The 19,550-nt window shown below is 35.1% G+C and overlaps 1 protein-coding gene across 2 annotated transcripts in view; it reads left to right on the top strand.

Moving 5' to 3' along the window:
* Positions 1–19,550, top strand: part of PTPN4 (protein tyrosine phosphatase non-receptor type 4) — a 117,613-nt gene that overhangs the window by 54,848 nt on the left and 43,215 nt on the right. For both annotated transcript variants that reach the window (XR_005105866.1, XM_037398349.1), the window contains exons 6-12: positions 1,962–2,006; positions 2,245–2,297; positions 4,520–4,640; positions 5,745–5,832; positions 6,997–7,085; positions 13,091–13,154; positions 19,071–19,243. Coding sequence is in view for 1 of the 2 variants with exons in the window: in XM_037398349.1 (XP_037254246.1) it covers positions 1,962–2,006; positions 2,245–2,297; positions 4,520–4,640; positions 5,745–5,832; positions 6,997–7,085; positions 13,091–13,154; positions 19,071–19,243 (633 nt within the window). In the remaining variant the exon portion in view is untranslated. The remainder of the gene's footprint in view (positions 1–1,961; positions 2,007–2,244; positions 2,298–4,519; positions 4,641–5,744; positions 5,833–6,996; positions 7,086–13,090; positions 13,155–19,070; positions 19,244–19,550) is intronic.

The following is a 19,550-nucleotide window of genomic DNA, read 5'->3' as shown; positions in this document are numbered from 1 at the left end:
CATATAGAACTTTTTTGTCCTACATTTTTGCAGCCATAAATGTTAACAGGAAAAATCGGAAAAAATTATTTGTTCAGTGTAGCTGTGAAGAGATGCTCAAGCTAAGCATGTGAAGCATATTCTTATAATATATAAATTTCACTTGTCATTTATTGCTTATTTTTAACAGGTAAAGAAATTTTGCTTTATCTGTCTTCTTTTTTTGTTTCAATATGCATTTTAAGGTGGAAAACGAAAAAGTATCTTGAGGCCTCTAAAGCCTGACTAATATCACAGTTCGAACTTCTTGAAGTTCATACCTTAATCTAAGCTTCTTGCCATTCTGGTCAGTTAAAGAACCTCTGGATGGGTTTGTAGGAGTTGAGCACATGGGCTAACATCTATGTCTGTTTGCAACTGTTTTCCCTTGTTTTCTCTCAGACATGGAACATTTTACCTTTCTGCTATGTTTAGCTTGTAAATGACTGGATTTCTGTGTGTGTATTTGTAAATGTTTGTGGAAGTCTTTGAATTGGTAGTTAATCCACTTTCTGAAGACTACACAATTCTAAGAAGTCACATGATGGTATATTTTATATACCGTTATATGGTATAAAGAGGTATATTTTGGTTTTAATTTTTAAGTGCAAGTTAATATTGGGAATTACTTAATGTTTAGTTTCAGTCAAACTTGAACTAGGTGGGTTTGATCAGCAATTTTGATGAATGTTTATGATGAATGGGTATGGCTGACTCACTTTTTAAGGAAACCAGATAATTTTTATAATAATAATAATGATGATATAGGAGGTCCCAACAGAATAAATTTATAAGAAAGCAGGAATGCTGTTTAAATTTTCCACTCATTGAAACTTCTTTTTAAATAATAAGGCGTTAGAGCCCGACTTCTACAGCTACTTTTATGCTTGGGGTTTTTGCTGAAAGTTTAAGCTTGTGCTAACATCCTGCCATCTCAGTAAGTCTTGTTGGTTACCTCGCTTCAGTCGCTGTGTCAGTGGAGGTTTATAACAGGTGTGATTTGCCACTTGATATAAACATTTATACTTTGAAATTGTCTAAAACCTTTTAGTGAAATATGAAGGAACTAAACTGAATGAACAAAAGATTCATTCAGAGAAGTTAACATATTTGGTTTTTGTCAGAGGAACAAAGGAAGTAGTTTAGAGGGAAATCTGTTTGCAGTTTCAGGTTTGGTGGGGGTTTTAAGTCGTAGTGCTTCTGCTGTCACTGTTTGGTGGGAGATAGTTCTTGTTTTAAAGTGTTCATCTGTTCCTTTTGCTGTTTCCATCTCCATCCTGACTTGAAAAAGTGAGCATGGGAAGACTAGATGAATTTCTAAAACAAGCTTTTCTCACATCATAATTAATGAAAACTTCAGAAGTTCAAGGGAAGTCAATTGGAAGGCATTTGACATGATAGAATCCACAACTTTTCTTTAGGAATGTAACTCCAAAATACTAGGAGTAATTATTTTCATTTAAATGAAAAAAAAGTAATATGAAATACTCAATGAAGATAAATTTGTACTATCTATCTGGAGTACAAATTATTCTTACTAAGGTATCTCCATACACAAATGCAAACAACTTCTGGTTGCCATATGGAATTATACTGTTGTTCCCACTCATTCATCACGAAGACACTTTATTTTTTTTACTTTTTTAAAAGTTTTAAGTTCCACATAAATACTGGAAAATAAAGCAGGTAGAATGTGAAATTTGCAGCCTTTCAGTGAAATATAATGTATAACTTCATAGCCTGTAACAAGTTTCATTTACAAAGTTGTATTATTTTACTAATCACAATTTAATTTCTTTCCCATAGGAGTTTAAGAAAGAGCATGCAAAATGTAAAGTTCTAGTTTTGCACTAACTGAAAGCAAGATGCATTAAGTTGACGAAAAATTATTAAATAACTTTGTTTTTTAATTATACTGTTTTTTGTTTGTTTCTTTAAATAAGGTACCAGTATTTTTTGCAAATTAAACAGGACATTCTTACTGGAAGGTAAGACATTTTTGTTGTGTTAAACATTAAATGCAGCTTTGAGAAAAAGTTAATGGTGAGGGATTTTACCTGCAAAAATAAAAATACACTTAAATTACTGTTTATGCAAGTAGAAATGTGTATAATTATTATCTGTCCAATATGTTTACAGACTATGAAAAATTAGGCATTTCAAAATAACAATTTTTCATATTAAATGTGTAATTTTATTTCTCATTTTAAAATCAAAACAAAACAGATTGCCCTGTCCTTATAATACTGCTGCTCTTCTGGCTTCCTATGCTGTTCAATGTAAGTATAGTTAGTGTTCGTGTGCATGTTAGTACTGAAATACATAAAAAGTAGTATTGCTCAGTTTCTAAAAAATGTAGTTTGTATAGCATTGTATTGTGATGTTTGTGGATGTGGTGCTACTTTTCTCATGATTAAGGAAGTATGGTCAGTTGAGTTTTCTCCCCCCGCATGTTTTGCTGAATTAGATATGGAAAAAATACCGGCAACACTCTCTGCTTTCCTTCTTTAAATCCATGAAGTTAAAAACCCCCTCTGGTATTTCTCTGTATTCTGAAGTGTGGGGTTGGTTTTTTTCTTGAGAATGTTACTAAAGCATTTTTTAGACAATTAAATATATTTAAGATACCATACAGTGAACCTCCAAATAGATATGGAAAAGGGAATTCTGGTCATGTGTGGCCAAAAAGTTCAATACCTGTGTTGTCAATTTTAAGGCATCCAGTGAGTAGGTAAGTCTGGCAGACTGAGATTTAGTCCTCTTTCTCTCACCCCATTTTCCTTCATAAACTTCAGTTGTTCAGTGGAAAAAAACCAACCCACAACAACCAACCAAGAGACTGTTCACTGTTCAGCACTTTCTGAAATTTGTGATTGTCAGAAATTCAGTTTTATAAGCTATATCCATTTATATTCATGTGTTTTTCTACTATTAAAGATACTTATATCTCCATTTAGTATTATGTTTACTTTATACATATCAGAGAAATAATGCCCATGCTAATCTTTGCAGGGAGAAAAAGGTATAGTAATTTTAATGTAACGTTTTATGCGTAGATTTGGTAAGTGGTCACCTTTTTCCAGATCGATCAATGGAGCATTTTCTCTTAAACAAATCTCCCAAACTCCAGCTACCTGAAAACAGATACGTATTGCAGGTGCTGTCATGCTGTAGGGGTTTGCCTTGGAAGAGGTGAAGTATTTGATAATGAAGCAGGCAATGTGAAAAGTTCATAACGTTTTGGGCTTTTTAAGAATGCAATATGTTTATTTTTCAAATATTACAGAGGTGGTGGGGGCTTGCAGTACATTGTAGTTACATTTATATATAAGATCCTGCTGCCCAGGTTCTTCAGTGTGCAGACTTCTGTCTAATGATTTTCTGTGCAGGCCTATGACTAAACTGTCCCTGGCTTTAGCTTTTGGGATTCTTTATAAATATAGGTAAACAGCACACACAGATCTTGGACAGTCCTGTATCCTCTGTAGTGGATTTTAACAAGGCATGCACTCTGTTATGAAACCTGGTCCAATTTTCCAGTTTTTAATAATTTAAAATAACATCTGTTTCTGGCGATGCAAGTGCACTAGACTTCTTTCCTACTTTCCTTTCACTTGCTTATTCTCCTGCTCAGTGAGTGCCTTCATGCCTCTTGTCATTTCCTCCGTGCCCTGTAAAAGTGTCGGTAGGCCTGCCCAGGACCCCACATCATGCTGTGTTGCTGTGAACTTTCCAGTTTTCACATGTAGGTTACTTGTCCGTCACTGTCGATCTGTTAAATGGATTGCAGATATTTAAAGCTGAATTTTTTTGGATTACAGTCACAAAGCCTCAAAGCCTGTATTTTTAGCAAATGTTGTTGTTTGTATGGTTCTTATTCTGACGATAAATGTGATTTTGGTTTATTTCATGTGTTTTTAAGAAAGTGTTGCAAATTATATAAATGCACTTCTTAGTATTTTCAGGTAAAGTAGTTTCAATGTAGCTGTATGTATGCATACTTTTTTTCCATACATACAATTGAACATACAAAAAAATATTTTTCTAATGCTTCTGAATGTGTCTTGGTACAGAATGAGTTCATGGTTTTTGCAGATCTTAATGAAGAAATAGCAGTTGTAGTTGCAAATATATTTATTGTGTAATCACATGAAAGCAAGCAAAGGTAAAATAAAGAAAAAAATCAAATACCTTGAAGTATATTATTTAGTGCTAGCAATTATGACAGCATTTATTAATTACTTTGTGTATTAAAAATTAAACACTTCATAAATTTTCTTTATAAGTACCTACTCAAACCTGTCTTTTAATTATCTCCATGGTATTCACTGAGAATGTAACTGTTTATTCAAAAGGGAAAAGGGGACTTTAAAATGTCTTCTCTATTTTTGTTTGCTGTAGATCTTAAAGTATGTGGGAGCAGAAACTTGTGAATTTGGGGGCATTGCACAATGCCAATTACATCAGTGATAAACAATAACCTCTCTTTTTAATATTTTAGCCGAGCTGGGAGACTACAACCATTCAGAAAACTTGCCAGGCTACCTCTCAGACTATTCTTTCATCCCTAGCCAGCCTCAAGACTTTGAAAAAGAAATAGCAAAATTACATCAGCAGCACATGTAAGGATTTACAGCAGAAGATATTGACTTTGTCAAATCCTGACTGCTGGTGCTGTGCTATTATACAAAAATTGAGTATTTTGTCTTAAAGGTTTCTGTTGGGGTTTTTTTTGTTGCTTTTTTTTAAGAGTATGTTTAATGTGATTTTTTTTGTAGATTGTCTGTATAAGAAATACCATTGATACTCTGCACAGATAGATTGTCTATGACAGAATGACAGGGAAAATAAGTGAAAAAATGAATGTATTAAAGGTACACTGAAAACAGTATTTGTGTGTATTGCATAGCATATTAACTTAGCAGGATATAATTTCAGATTTTTTTTCACTGTTTGAGAATGCTCTGTGCATAAAGGCTTTGTTTTCATGGGGCTCTTACCAGAAAACAAAGAGTTACTTTAAAAGTAACAAAGTCCTTTTCTTCAGTATCTGCTCTTTCCTGTGTGCAAGTCTGTGACCTTTTACTGAAGAGGAAAAGGCCATGAAGCAATGGAAAATATTTTTTTTTTTCAGTGTGTAATGTTGTGGTACTTTTTCAGTGATGGTTCTTGGTATTTCAAAGCTTAAGTGCTTTTTGATACAGTTAAATTTAACTTGTAAGCTATGTTTACAAAAACATTTGCTGAATTGGGGCATGTTGTTGGCTTTAGAAACTACTGAATGTTGTATTACATTTCAGTCCAATGGCTTAGCAAATTCTCTTAGGTAGGGTAAAGAAATTAAAGTGAGTTGATGCTAATTTAAGTTTTAAGCATGAGCCTTGGAGAGAAAGTGCTGTTATCAATACAAAATACAGGACTGCAAAAGTAATTTCCAGGCTCTAGAGCTCCACAGACATTTAAATAATACAGTGTGCTAGAAATAAAATGTGTGTTTGCAAGGTGTGTTGTAGACTCTTGTAAAGACTTTCGTCTATGTGGAAGCACGAGTTTTTTTTCTGTTAAAATTTTGGGGTTACAGTCTATTTATGGTGAGAAAGGAAATTCAGATTTCAGGGTAGGGGTAGAAGTAGTAAAACAAATGCAGATTTTCTGTTTGAGCTCACTAGGGAGCCTGATGTGGGGGTTCATCTTAGAATGTTTCTGAAATAGCTTCTTTCTTTCAGAGGGTTGTCTCCTGCAGAAGCAGAGTTCAATTATCTCAATACAGCACGTACCTTAGAACTTTATGGAGTTGAATTGCACTATGCAAGGGTAAGCTTGGATGAAAGTGTGTTGTAATGTGAAAAATGGATTCTTCTGAGATTCATGGAAAAAGTAATATTTATTTTTAGTGAGCCTTCCTGGCTGCTGCTTACAAGACACTAAAAAGGAATATTACCTCATTAGGTGCCTAACTGTAATTTATCAATTTCAATAGCCACTATTTCATAAAATTTTGTAATTTGGCCTTAGTTGTGTGCGTTATTCAGGTTAAGCCTTGTTGGCCTGAATGGCAATTCAGTTGGCTACTGATGAGTAAGAAAAATTTACTTGTTGAATGTGCTTTTGATATTTAAGAATCTGTCAGCTTTGAGAAGCATTTAATTTGCTTCCTATGAGAACCAGATTATAAGTCATTGTCATATAATATGAATTGTTAACGTAAGGTGAAAAATGTACTATGATTTGATAGTGTCAGTTTTATCTGGTAAAGCAAGTAGTTCGAGGTCTTGACTCAAACAATCCTAACCGGTCAGTGCAGTGTTACCATTTCTGCAAAGCCACTAAATACAATTTTTTGTAGTAACTAAGACACCTCTAGTTTTTAAATATTCTTGTCCTATTCTTTAAAGTTAGAGAAACTTGCAATAGAATCTGAAGTGTACCCCACTGCTCTCTGTGTCCTGCTGTTGTTGCATATGTATTAAGAGATCTATACCAGGTGTTTGATTAGAGTGCAAAGACATTTCAAGAAAAATGTGCTGTTTAAATATGCTTACAATACTCTTTGTTTTACAATCCCTCCTCTCTGTGCTCTGAGATTGCAATTTCCTCTCACCTAGGAATTTAAGTAGCTGGTTGCTTCTAGTGTAGCAAACATCAAGCCAGTTTATTAGTGTTGTCATTTGTAATACACTGCTAGAATACTCTGTGTTGTATATTTCTTCAAAGTTGGTGGGAGACAGAAAATTTAACGTAAGAAATAAAATTCTGTGGTAGCTTATAAAGAACCTGGAGCAAATATTTGGGCTTGTCTTAAATAAGAATGAATAATTTAATTCTTGTCTTATTAAAACACATTTATTTCCATGTTAATTGAGATCTGTTTTACTATGTTATTTGTGTATTTAGAGAGAGAGAGATGAGAATGAATATATATGAGGTTTCAAAGATATTTATATTGTTCTTCAAGTAATTTTCTATTTTCTTTTAAAGGATCAGAGTAACAATGAAATAATGATTGGAGTGATGTCAGGTGGAATACTAATTTTTAAGAACAGAGTACGAATTAACACCTTTCAGTGGTAAGGACAGCTGTTTAAGCTAATGTTTTGTTGGGTTTTTTAAAACATGTTTTTATCACTGCCAATGTCACGTGCTTTACAAAAGACTGCAACTTAGTTGTAGTGTATCAATCTGAAACTATTTATGTTATGCTGTGGTATGGGTAATTTTATGATGGGGTTTTGTCCTATTTTGCATGCTGTGCTGTTAAATGATTGAGATGCAAACTGTAATGAATTGTAATGCATTTTTTTTCTTCAGGAGTTTGTAAGTGTACTTTATGTTTAATTAACCATATAGGCAGGGCCAGTGTTGTGGTCTAGCTCACAGTTTCTAAATAGACAACTGAACTTAAGAGCAATTACTCTCCAGGTTAATATTTTTATCTGTTTTGTGACGTATAACTTAATTGCGCTGTGTGTTAAATTTAATGTAGGTATGGCACTTGAGGATAACTGGAGCATTCAGGATATTGTCATCTTTTCATCCACAGATAACCATTTTCATTATAAGGGTTAAAAAAATACATTTATTCCAGAAAATGCTGTCATTAATTTCTTAACTAAAATAGTTTTTAAACTGTTTTGTAAACATGGAGTTATCCTCATTAAATACGTTACTCTAGTTATTGCTTCTTAAGTTGGGATCCAGTTCTTACTCATCCAAGAAGGGGAAAGATCTATAAGAAATCCTGTTCTACACTATAACTGCTGTAGTGCTCTACAGAAGTTATGCCACCTTCCCTAGCGGTTGGATTTTTTTAAGCTCCCTCAGAAGTAACCTTCCCTTGGTTTCCTTTGCCTGCTTGGAATCCACTTTGACAGCCTTACTTATTACATGTGATTGAGTGTGCTACAACAGCATTCTGAGTGAGCGAGGTCAGCCATATAAAAATATCACAATCGACATTAGTTTACCAGGCGCAAAAGCTGTTTGCTCTAGAAAAATCACAAGAAGTTTTGCATTTTCATTTGTTACTTGTGTAATGCAGTACTGGACTTTTCTAAAATGTTCTTGGCTAGTCTGTCATCTTCAGATAAACAGATTAAATTGATTACCACAATTGAAACTGGAAAATCTTCTCTCTCAACTCATACTGATACAGGCAGTTGAAATCCTTGAGGTTTTGTTGTTTTCTGTTAGCATGGGGTAAGATCCATTAGTGTATCAGTGATTGTGTTCACTTAGTGTGTTCCTTTGGAGAGATGCAAGAGTTAATCACAATCTTGATCTTTCCTGCAGCCCACTAAATTTCTGAGACATTCTGGTTTTCTGTGTTAAGCTTAGTCTCAAGTTTTGTTTTAGGAGGTTATGTATTCTGTGGTTTACCATATTGAGAAACCACGTGAATGGTCAAAGTTTAGTAGATTTGCCAAGAGAAAGAAAAAACAAAGCTATGACATAAGTGTTATTCACAGCCAGATACAATTGAACATGGTGGTAAACGTTTTGCCTGTAAGCGCTGAAGAAAAGTAAGCCTGAGGCAATTACGGAGCATGTAAATTTTCAGTCTCCATGGTTAGTTGGGTAAATTAAAACTGCCTCTTGCAATGGTAAGTCTGGAGCTACTGTACTAGTTAGTCAGACCTGCCTTTATACTAATGACACGTTCTAAAAGAGATGCCCTTCATCTGCTAAGAGTTTTGAAGTGTTAGAGCCATTTCTGGGTTAAGGCCGCTTTATAAATGCAATGCTGTAATAACCAGGAAGGTTTTAATTCAGGCTCTTTTTACTGCTCTTATTTTTTGGAAAACAGTAATAGTAGAAATAGGTTCTATAAAACACACTGGTAAATTACTGAGTACGTACTATGTAAGTCATAATTAAGCTACATGTCCCTACTGGAAACTAGAGGTTTCTGTGAGCGCTGCTTCATATTGTTTGCATGCCAGCGTTGCTGATCTAAATTCTTAGTGTGGTTTTTGTGTGTGTAATTACCTAAACAGTTCTTTGTATTCAACCATATCAGCTGACATCAGGGATATTAATTTCTTCCTGTGAAGACTATAGTACCAACAACATTAGTCTTTACCAACAACAAAAAAAGACACACACACCCATTTCATCGTATTACAGGCTATCTTTTGCTATGAGTAAGGATCTGAAATTTCAGTTCTCACAGTATAGCTCAGTAGTAGACCTGCTACCTTTCGTTTTTATCCATAGCCATGCAGCTGCTCCAGTGACACCAGTACTGACACTTTTTCTTTTTGCTCCTGAGCAACTGGAGTTGTGTAATGTCTTCCCAGTCCTTTATAGCTATAGTGAATGCTTAGATATCCCTTTGTCGGTACTCTTGAACTGAGTTTGGAGACAAGAGGATAGACATGCATGTATGTGGGAAGAAACAAAAGTTTAACTGTGTTGCTCAGAAAAGAATCAAGTAAAATGTCTGTCCTCTCCCTCTTTCTTAATTTGGTATTATATCTAAATTATGTATTATGAACTTTATGATCATGAGGAGAAATTAAACAGGAAGGAGACAAGGCAGGAATAAGGCAAAACAAAGATAACAGCCTTTTATCCAGTGTGTCCTAACCTGATCTTCCTGTATTGTGCGTAATTCCTCTTTTCCTCAAACCGTGCTACCAGGCACAGAGACCTGGGAATCCAGGGAGTAGATCTTGCCCTTGAAGACCAAAGGAGAAGATCATGGAGTACCTCAGCCTTTCCTTTTCAGCCATGGAAACATGGTTTCTTTGCCTCTCCTTTGCAGTCAGTGTGCCCCTGGAAAGCTTTGTTGTCTTTCACATCTATTGCCAGTTGCGCTTTGGATTTCCTAGTTTTATCCCTGAATGTCTAGGTAGTACTTCTGTGTTTGTCCTTGGTTATCTGATCCTGCTTCCACATCCCGTATGCTTCCTTTTGTGTTTGATCTCAGTCAACAGTCCCAAGTTCATTCAAGTTGGCCTCCTCCCATCCTTGCGTGTTTTCTAGCACATCAGCCTTTTAAGATTGGCCACCTCTCCTCAGTTCACGTGGCCTAAAAGGCAGCTTCCAAAACATTTAACCTACCAGAGCTCTGAGCAAGCTGGAGTTTCTTCTGAGCTCCGGGGTGGTTTAGTTTGCTGCATCTCTCCTCACTTCCTTCAGGATCTTTAGCTTCACCATCTCACAGCATCTGCAGCCAAGTTTGTCTTTGGCTACTTAGTCTGGACAATCCTTCCTTGTTTGAGAGTTGTGCTGCCAAGAGCATCTTGCCTAGCTGACTGGTCCAGAACCTATGTCAAATAAGTCTTGGTCAAGAAATTTGCTGGAGTGCCCTGTCTTATCACCCTCCTGGCTATTGTTGAGGTGCTAAAGTTCTTAGTGAGAACCAGGGCTTCATATGAGATTCCTTCCACATGTTTAAGTACAGTCCTCACTTTAGACTAGGACTTTTAAATATCTTTTCATTTAAAAAGATGTATCTTATGATTTAGGATGTCCGAGATGACTGGGGACTATATAAATCATACCAGGAAAATATTATTGATGCCTGCCTGTTCTTACCCTTTTTCTTGGATATGCACCATTGCTGACAGTCAGAGAAAAGAAACATAGGCAGACATGCCTTTTGCTTTGGCTGAGTATGGATATTATTATTTAATAACTAACAGGATATTAGAAGTGCATATGAACTCTCTTACCTGCTCTATTTTTCAAAAATAGCTGAGTTTCAGCTTTGCTGAGTAATTTCAGTGACTCTTATGGGTCAAATTAGACCTTAATGGCTAATGTTACAGTTTTGAGCCTGTTCCAAATGGTTTCAGACACTCTGCCTAAATTATGGGCTGAGATTAAAAACGAGCATGTATAGCTTTATTTCATCCTTATCATTCTCCTTGAGCCTGTACATCACTGAAGTCAGCAATTTTTTTAGTGGAAATGGGGAGGGAGAGTAAAAGGTAGTAGGATGATTTTGTAAGTGGAATAATTTTATTTTCAGATTTTCTGTTGGCATGCTAAGCAAATCTGATATGATGTAGAGTGTGTGCGGTTCAGTTTTTAGAAAAGGTATATATTAAAATGTTCTTTTAATTGCCCTATACCCCGAAATTTTAGAAAATTAATTGTAAAATACTTCTGGTTAACTGCAGCCTAAATAGTGTAGTAATTTTTTTTTCTATTTTTTTCCACAGTCAGAGTGCTATAATCAGTACAGTCTATCCTTTAGGACCCATCCCTAATTATTTGTAAGCAATTGTTTGCCACAGGAGATGCTAAGAAAATTGCTGCATTGCCAATGGAATAATTTGTTTTCAGTAGATAAGCTGTAGCCCCCTTTATAGTTTCTAATTCTTGATAAACTAACTTCAATAGCAACAATTTGTTAAGAATTGGGGGGGAAAAGCAACTCAAAAACAAACCCAAAAAACAGAAGACATAGCTGCTTTTTTATTTCTTTATTTATTAACTGATGGCAAAGATAGGAAAGAAAAAAGAAGTGGGAAGAGATTTGAATAAGCATAATTCAAAGGCTAATAGTCACAGGCTCCCTTTAAGTTATTGGAGATAGAAACACTCTCAACCAATTAGGACATCCAGGTTAGGTTCCTGCTCTGAAAAATCCCCTGGAGGAAAATGTCTCCATTTGATTCAGTTAACAAGATAATTTCTATATATAGATATCCAACTTAGGTGTCTGTTAATGTTTTACTTCTCATCCTTCCTAGTCTAGAGGGGTTTTTATTCAACAAGGTGATTAATATGCAAGTAGTAATTTTGATCACTATTGAGGTCCCTGTATATTCTTAATGAATAAGCTTATCTCAGAAATTGTAGCACTGTCTTAATGGATGTGGGGTTTGGGTTTTTTGGTTTTTTGGGGGGGGGAGGAGTCGTTGGGGTGTTGGGGTTTTTTTGGCGGGCTTTTTCCTGTTTTCTTTTTTTACTTTAAAAGTAAATAAACGTAAAGCTTTTTTTTACTTTACCGAACTTGAAGTACAGGGAACATGAGATGATAGTTCAGATTAGTAAGGGTGCTCCTTATAAACATGCTGTGTAAAAGGTTGATTGCAAGCACTGAAGAGTTTGCTGTGTAATTTCCTGCAAAGTAACTGTGATCTAGGTTCTCTTTTGCTTTGAGATTCATGACAATTGTCAGTGAAATCTCCTTTGAGTGAAATAGCATTTTAATTTAGTGTTCTGCGGTTTTCAGCATCTTATTAGTTGTTCCTTGCAAATTCACAAGATTTACTGTTTTTTCTTGTTACAATTGTAACCTTGCTTTTATTCCTGACCAAAATAATATTCCTGTATATTTAATAAAGGGTGTGCACTATCATAATATTGTGTTTCTTTGAAAAAGTATATAATTAGATTGTGACGGAAATATGGCCTGTCTTTTCCCAATTAGCATCACTAGTGTTGTAGTGACCATCTAAAATTGTCAAGAATTACCGTCAGCACCTTCTATGTTTATAGATAACCTGCAAGACAAAATTATCTATAGGCTGATTTTTCCCAGTCTTGTGATATTTAGAATGTTTTTTCCTCCTCATAATGTGATGCTTTTGATTTGTTTTGGTTTTTACACTTCACAAATACCAAGATCATGAGTCCTTATCTCAGTGCTTGTATTTTGTCATAGCTATTTTAGTAAAACAAGTTCTGGTTATATTTAAAGACATGTAAGAACATAGAGAAAGAATGTCTTTCAGGAATCAGGTGAAGTTCAAAGTATTTTTTCATATTCTAAGGGATAATTAAAGTGGTCTAAAAAAAAAAAAAATCTGGTTGGAATGACCTCAGGATAGAATAGCTCTTTGGACTTTGGAACTGGGAAAAGATACTTAAATTACCAGCTGCCTTGGGTTTAGGGTGGAAACAAGTGAATTTGATAACTTAAATATACGGCTCATAAATTTCAAATTATACAACCTGTTTTGTATAATCTTTGATATCTTCTGTCTATGGAAATTTCATGGAAATGAAATGAACTCTGTTCTCTCTAGAAAGTATATTTTCAGTAGGTGTATTTAAGCCTTTAACCATGATTCAGTATACTAAGTGTTTAAATATTGTGATTTTATTTTTCACTTAGGTTGAAGATTGTAAAAATTTCTTTTAAGTGCAAACAGTTTTTTATTCAACTTAGGAAAGAATTGGTGAGTACTGTTTTAAATTACATCTCAAAAAATGAGAGAGCAATGAAATTTCTCTATGCTGCACATTTACATTATGCTGACAGATATGTTGATTCTTGCCTTTATCTGCAATTAAAAGGCCACTTTCACTAACATTCTGGCGATCTCAGTTCTCAAATGGGCCATTACAATGCTTTAGAAGACGTTTTTTCATTTGATTTACCTTATATTTTACATACGTTTATTTTTACATTTGTATGCAGGAAATGTAACTTGCTTATATAAGATGAATGTTGAAAAGGTTAAAAGTAAATCAATATTAAATTTAAATTTCAGAAGAAACCAAATTAAAGGTAATGCTTAATGCTGCTTCAGTTGTGTATGTGCTTGTAAATAAAGGTTTGATTAAAACATGCTGATTTGTATTATTTAGATTTAGTAATACAAAGTTGACTTTATTACTTATATTTAAACAGAAGAGATAAGAATGTCTTTGCAGTTTTAAATTACGTATGGTAATTTTTTAATGCCTTCTTCTAAATTGGTTGGGGAAAAAGTTGAAGCTTTCTGTGAGCAATGTATGTTTCACTGCTTATGGTGTGTGTTTGCTACCCTGTGAAGCAGCACAGGACCACTGCACATTTAATTCAGCAAGAAATGGATTGTTCCATACCTCCAAGAGATTAGTGTAAACCCATCACAGACACATCACTGGGGAAAGATGGAGGAATTAATTAAAAATATGACTATTTGATTAACTAATCAGTTTAGTTAAAAGGTATCAGTTCAGAAGTAGGATAACAGGACTTAGAGGATTTTGGAGTAATTATGTGTAGAAAGAAAAGAATCTTGTCTATTACATGAAATAAACAGGAGGATCTGTCAACATGAGCAGATATTATGCAACGTGAGCAGAAAAAAGGTAATGATACAAAAAAGGGGGGGACAGGGAGTATTTAATCGTGGTGACACAGGTATTTCTTAATACGCTGCAGGAGCTACTGGCTAGTTCTCAAAGGCAAACTGATCTCTGACAGCCCAGAGGTCAAATTTTGTCTTGATACCAGTGTGTGCAACTTCCATTACAGTTGCGGGAATGTTGTCTTTAGATCTGAGACAAGAATTTGGGTTTTTATTTGGAATTCAGAAATTTTGAACTATAGTTGTTTTCTAAATCAGAACTTGAGGAAAAGGTTGTAGTAGCAGAGTTCAGAACAGCGAGGACTGAGATACCTACATATAAAATTGGATTGGATTTTGTATGAGTATTTTCTTTCTGCAAAAAAAAGATATGCATATAATTGACAGTAATATAAAGATAGGTTTCTCATCTTGTTTTTACTGTTGCTTTTTAATACTCTGTATATTTACTTGCACCAGAATGTAGTATATGTAACTAATGTAATTTCTTTTCTGAGTCGTCTTACCCAAGCCAAAAATTAAAAAGCTTTGTGCTGTTTTTCTTTAAACTCTATGTATCAGATGGAATGAATGAAAATTAAGCTTTTGACATCAGTTTTCAAGTCATGAATATCTTAAGATCAAAGCTTAAATTTGGCTTCCAAAGAAGGCATACTTAAACTAATTTAAATCAAACTTAATATTAACATTGTTATTTCCAGAGTTACTTTCCCCGAGTAGACTCATAGGATAAGATTCATCTCACCTATATTCATCTTCATTTAGGTTAAAAGAACGTATTTTCTGTTTCATGATCACTAGCTAACCAAAGCTAATTATTAGACTTCCTCTAAAGTAACCAGATACATGCAAGGGGTGAAACATCTTGCATGAATTGGAAGTACGTTTTAGGATGCATTAAGTTGCTCTCTGGTGGGTATGTGCTTACTTTTGCTTTCACTCCCATTAACAATAAAGAGCACAAATGGCTCTCTTTAGGCAGCAGAAACTAGGTGAAGTGACTCAGTGATTGCACATTTGGTATGTAAAATACCTCTGATCTAGTGCTTTGAGTGTATATTTAAAAGAACTGATTTACGATACGGCAGTGAAAATACAGTCACGGTATGCTGATGATGTTTAAAAGTTGTGTGTAAATATATCATAAATTGTACAGCTGAGTAACCATATTTATTCAGCTGCGAAGCTGAGATGCTATAGAATATTAAATTAGTGGACTTTGGATAGGAATTTTCTAGTGTTTTTGTTTTTTTCCAAACTGGGCTGCATATGCCCTAGTTTAAGCAGTCCTAAAAAGATATTTTTCAAATAGTGTTAATGAGCGTTGAGAGCTTTTAATTTCAACGGACCTCAAAAGTGCAAGTGCCTTATCTTCTAATCACCTATTAAATTTATTCCCTGACTTGGCATTGCTTAGAGGCATCAACATAAGTAAAGAATTATTTGCCTGCTTTTAATAGATTATATCTGTGTTTAAATAAATCACTTAAGTCAGATGAAGCAGTTTAACGTCAAAGTCATTTTCCACTGGTAGCATAATATAGTCTTGAATGGAAGCTGATTTCGTATTCTGACTGCTATATACCGGGAGCACACATCCACCAGAGTAGATTTTCTTTCCATTGTTTCTTTATGGTTTTGTGGGGGTAAAAGAATGTTGTATGTATGACTTACTCATCTGACACAAAAAGCTCTCTGAGCTTTAACTTCAGTGGCAGGTTTTTTTCACCATATTTTGTGTATTCTGCCTGTTCTGTATGCTGCTTCCCTCACATGCTTTGAAGCTGTTTGAGAATTATTAAGTAGTTTCATTTTTCTGCATGTTTCCCTAAGCTTCTAGGTTTAGGTAGTTGCACTCTTGGCTGTTGTAATGTCAATAGTTAGCATCAAACTCTTAGCAAAATCCAATCCAATATACTTTAGTGGTCTTGATTCTTTAGCAGCCAAATAAGCTGTTCAGCATGTTTCTTTGCTTTTTTAGAGCCCTGATATTCACCGAAAAATTACTTGAGTCTGTAAAAAACCAATATAATAGGTTTTGTCCATGACCAAGACCTGGTTTCAGTGAGAGGCCAAAATGATTTATTTTCTTTTTAATTTTATATATTTTTTTTTTTTGTCTTGCTGACTTTTAGACAGAATGTGGGCTAGAATCACAAGGCAATATATGAGTTTATCTGCCCAAGTACATACTTGATCTTAAATAACACTGGCATTCATTAGATGCCTAGTTGATTGTTGCCTAATCGTATTGAAGATTTTGCGTGACAAGCAGATACTGTTGGCACAATCTGTGTTGCATTTAAGCTTCCACAGGACTTTTTTCCACTATTTGTGGAACATCTTGAGTCTCTGGAGCGTCTGCCGCCTATAAAGCACAAGTCCTTTTGTGTCTCTCAGAGATGGGGGTAGGGAATTTTTGCTTTGTTCTGGGATTTTTCTTTGTTTAGGCCAAGTGAAAGGGACCCACTAGAGAATATGTTTTTCAGCCCAGTTTCTCTCTTGAGCAGTGAAAGATCTGCTCTGAAGTCCCTGTTTCAAATCAGGCAAAGGTGGGTTTGAATGAATGTCCCCACCCAAGGTGAATGTTAAGGGCTGAGCTGTTGTATGAGAAGGAGGCACCAATATAGATTCTGCTTTTTTTGTTTGTTTTTTTTGTTCTTTTAATAAAATGAACCACAAATATGACTTAGACCTTTCTTTCCCCTATCCCTCCAGTGTTTCATCTTGGATTCTATAGGTAGCCTGCTATATGGTGTACATCTGTAAGGTTATGCTTTAAATTAACTTATATGGTAATATTTGCCTTACCTGAAGTTTCATGCTTGGGCCCTGAGCCTCATCACTGGTATTGCCTTCCAGCTGCTTCACTCTTCTCTCCCTCTGTAGCAAGCAGACCATTTTCCTCTCTGCAGTAGGAAGCATGGACAAAATTAGTGAGATAGTAGTTTCAGAGCAGAATCCAACTGCGACTCCCTGAAGTAGTCTTCTAACACTGTCTCAACAGACCTAAAATACCTGTATGTCATTGACATACTATAGAGCATTCAGCATCTTCTTGGAGCCTTGTGGTATAAAAACGTTTTTGTAAGCTGCAGTACAACAGTTCTGTTACTTTATGTGCTTTTGGCTGAAGTACCATGGACATTGTAAGTGTTACCTTGGGGTCTTATACTGAGCCCGCATTGATTCAAGCCTACTATTTTCAGGGAAAACAGGGTCAATCTTATTCTAAATCCAGCTACCAGATAGCAGTAGAACAAGGGCTTGCACCCCAGAATCATCAGCAAAGATGAATTTCAAGTGCCCAGCTTATGTTTAGGTATTACAGAACCAGCAAGGGTGGATAGAAAAAGGATGGGTGCACTTAGGAGCCAATATCTTACACTTCTTTACATTAAGGATTGATTCCTCGCTGTAATTGAGATCAAGGGTAGGGTTTGAGAATCAGTTCTCTCTGTACTGCAATGAAAGCCTTAAAAGCTATGAATAGAACTATTGTTAAGGTACCTTTAAAGCTCTAACACACCAAGTTCCTGTGAAAGTGCTGTTTCGCATTACAATTAAGCTGATCTAGCTGCAGCTCCTTCTCATCATGCGATACCAGCTCCTCCTTCATGCTTCATGCCTGATCTAGTGATCTAGTGGCATGAGAATCAGATCAGCTTGTTCTGCGAAGTAACAAACTAGGGGAAACAGGAGGATTTCCCCACCCCCATCCCCCATAATTACAATGCTCTGAGAGACATGAACATGCATGATCAGCAGCTCATATAAGTTGTCAAATTCTATTTTCCAACAGTTTAAAAGGCTGACAGAGCATTAACATTTGCTACAGCATGAGAACTTCTTGTTGGAATCTAAAATCTTGGTGGGTTCATCCTTTACTGGATGCAGATGACACAGTCCATAAATTTTACATAGTTGCTCTTTTGCGGTATAGTAATGTATCTTGTTTATATTATGTTATTTATGTTATTGATAAAGTCTTTTTTAACTGAATAGGTAATGGACTTTATATCTGTTACCTTGTTTGTGGCTTTTAATTTTTAAGTACTTCATTTAATATGTCTAGAAAATACAGGGCACAGTTGGCAGTACTTGGATATTAAAACAAGAGAAATAAGTAAATTTTGTGAATTAAAGTAAAATATCAGGTTTTATTTTCTTGCATGTAATTTCTTGAATTTCATCAATAGATACTCAGGGTTGCTGTTTACTTTTAAAATACATTTTATTCTTTACCCTAAATTCCTCATGTGGCTGAAAATACTGTGTCCGTCTTAGCCATTAGTCTCAACTTCCCAAGTACAGTGCTGGGAGAAGAGTTGCAGGTCTACATCTGGGTATCTCAGCAGATCTAAAGATAAGCAGGCCAGCAAAAGCTTAACTTGGAAAAGGAGTTTACTTTTAAGTGAAAGCAGTTTAGGTGTGCTAAATGTTGTGGAGGATTTAGTACTGTGAAGAGAAAGCAGAGTGATGATGGTGTTTTCTGACCTACAAAGGTTGTAATCAAGCTCCCTCAACAGGCAGAATATCTTAGCTTGCTTACAGTTTCGCTTATTTCCTTTACCAGGAGCCTAATTGATCATTTAGAAGTAGACTCAGTTGCTCTTGAGATCAATAGCTGTTACCAGTCTTTAATTGGCAAGTGTGCATGACAATTCCTCATCTTAACTGTTGTAATCTTGAAACAAGGAGGCATGTTGCCTTTGAGTTCTTGAATCACAGACATTTTTTTTAAATGTCCTACCTTTTGGGACCATTTCTTGCCATCTAGACTTGTTTCAGTATCACTAAACAGACTGTTAAACTTTGAGCAGGCTCATTAAGAAAAAAAAAGAAAAAAACCTTTAAAGACAACTTAGAGGTATTTTAAAAAGGTTTATAATACATAAAGTTAATGTAAAATTCAAAGAGCGTATTTTTTTTTAAAAAAAGCTAAAAGTATATATCTTAATTTCAAAAGTAACTTTGAACAATTTTTATCTGAAATGATTTTTTTCTCCTCTTTAGCATGAATCTAGAGAAACATTATTGGGATTCAATATGGTGAATTACCGCGCATGTAAGAATTTGTGGAAAGCTTGTGTTGAACATCACACATTCTTCCGTTTGGATAGACCGCTCCCCCCTCAGAAGAACTTCTTTGCACATTACTTCACTTTGGGTTCCAAGTTCCGGTACTGGTAAGTGCTGATTTAAAATATGTGGGAAAGAGCATAAGCTAACAGGGAACTCATCAATAAACATAGGGAATTATTTAGAATCCTGGTTATAAGGTGCCATAATTCAAGCAGTTTTTCCATCCTGCAACTGTTCCCCTTCCCTGTTGGCCTAAGTTTCAAATGTTGCCAGTAAATTTCTAGAATAGGTTGAAAATATAATTATTGTATTATTAGTGGTTGTTATCAAGCTAGTACTCTCGAGATTGTCTCACAGGCTGCATTTCTAAATAAAGATCAAACAGAAATTAATGAAAAGAAGATTGTACAA

Source organism: Falco rusticolus, chromosome 8 (assembly GCF_015220075.1).
Source record: "Falco rusticolus isolate bFalRus1 chromosome 8, bFalRus1.pri, whole genome shotgun sequence".
In the NCBI taxonomy this organism is placed as follows: domain Eukaryota; kingdom Metazoa; phylum Chordata; class Aves; order Falconiformes; family Falconidae; genus Falco; species Falco rusticolus.
Note: the sequence above shows the minus strand (reverse complement) of the source record. Positions and strands in the feature narration are given on the sequence as shown.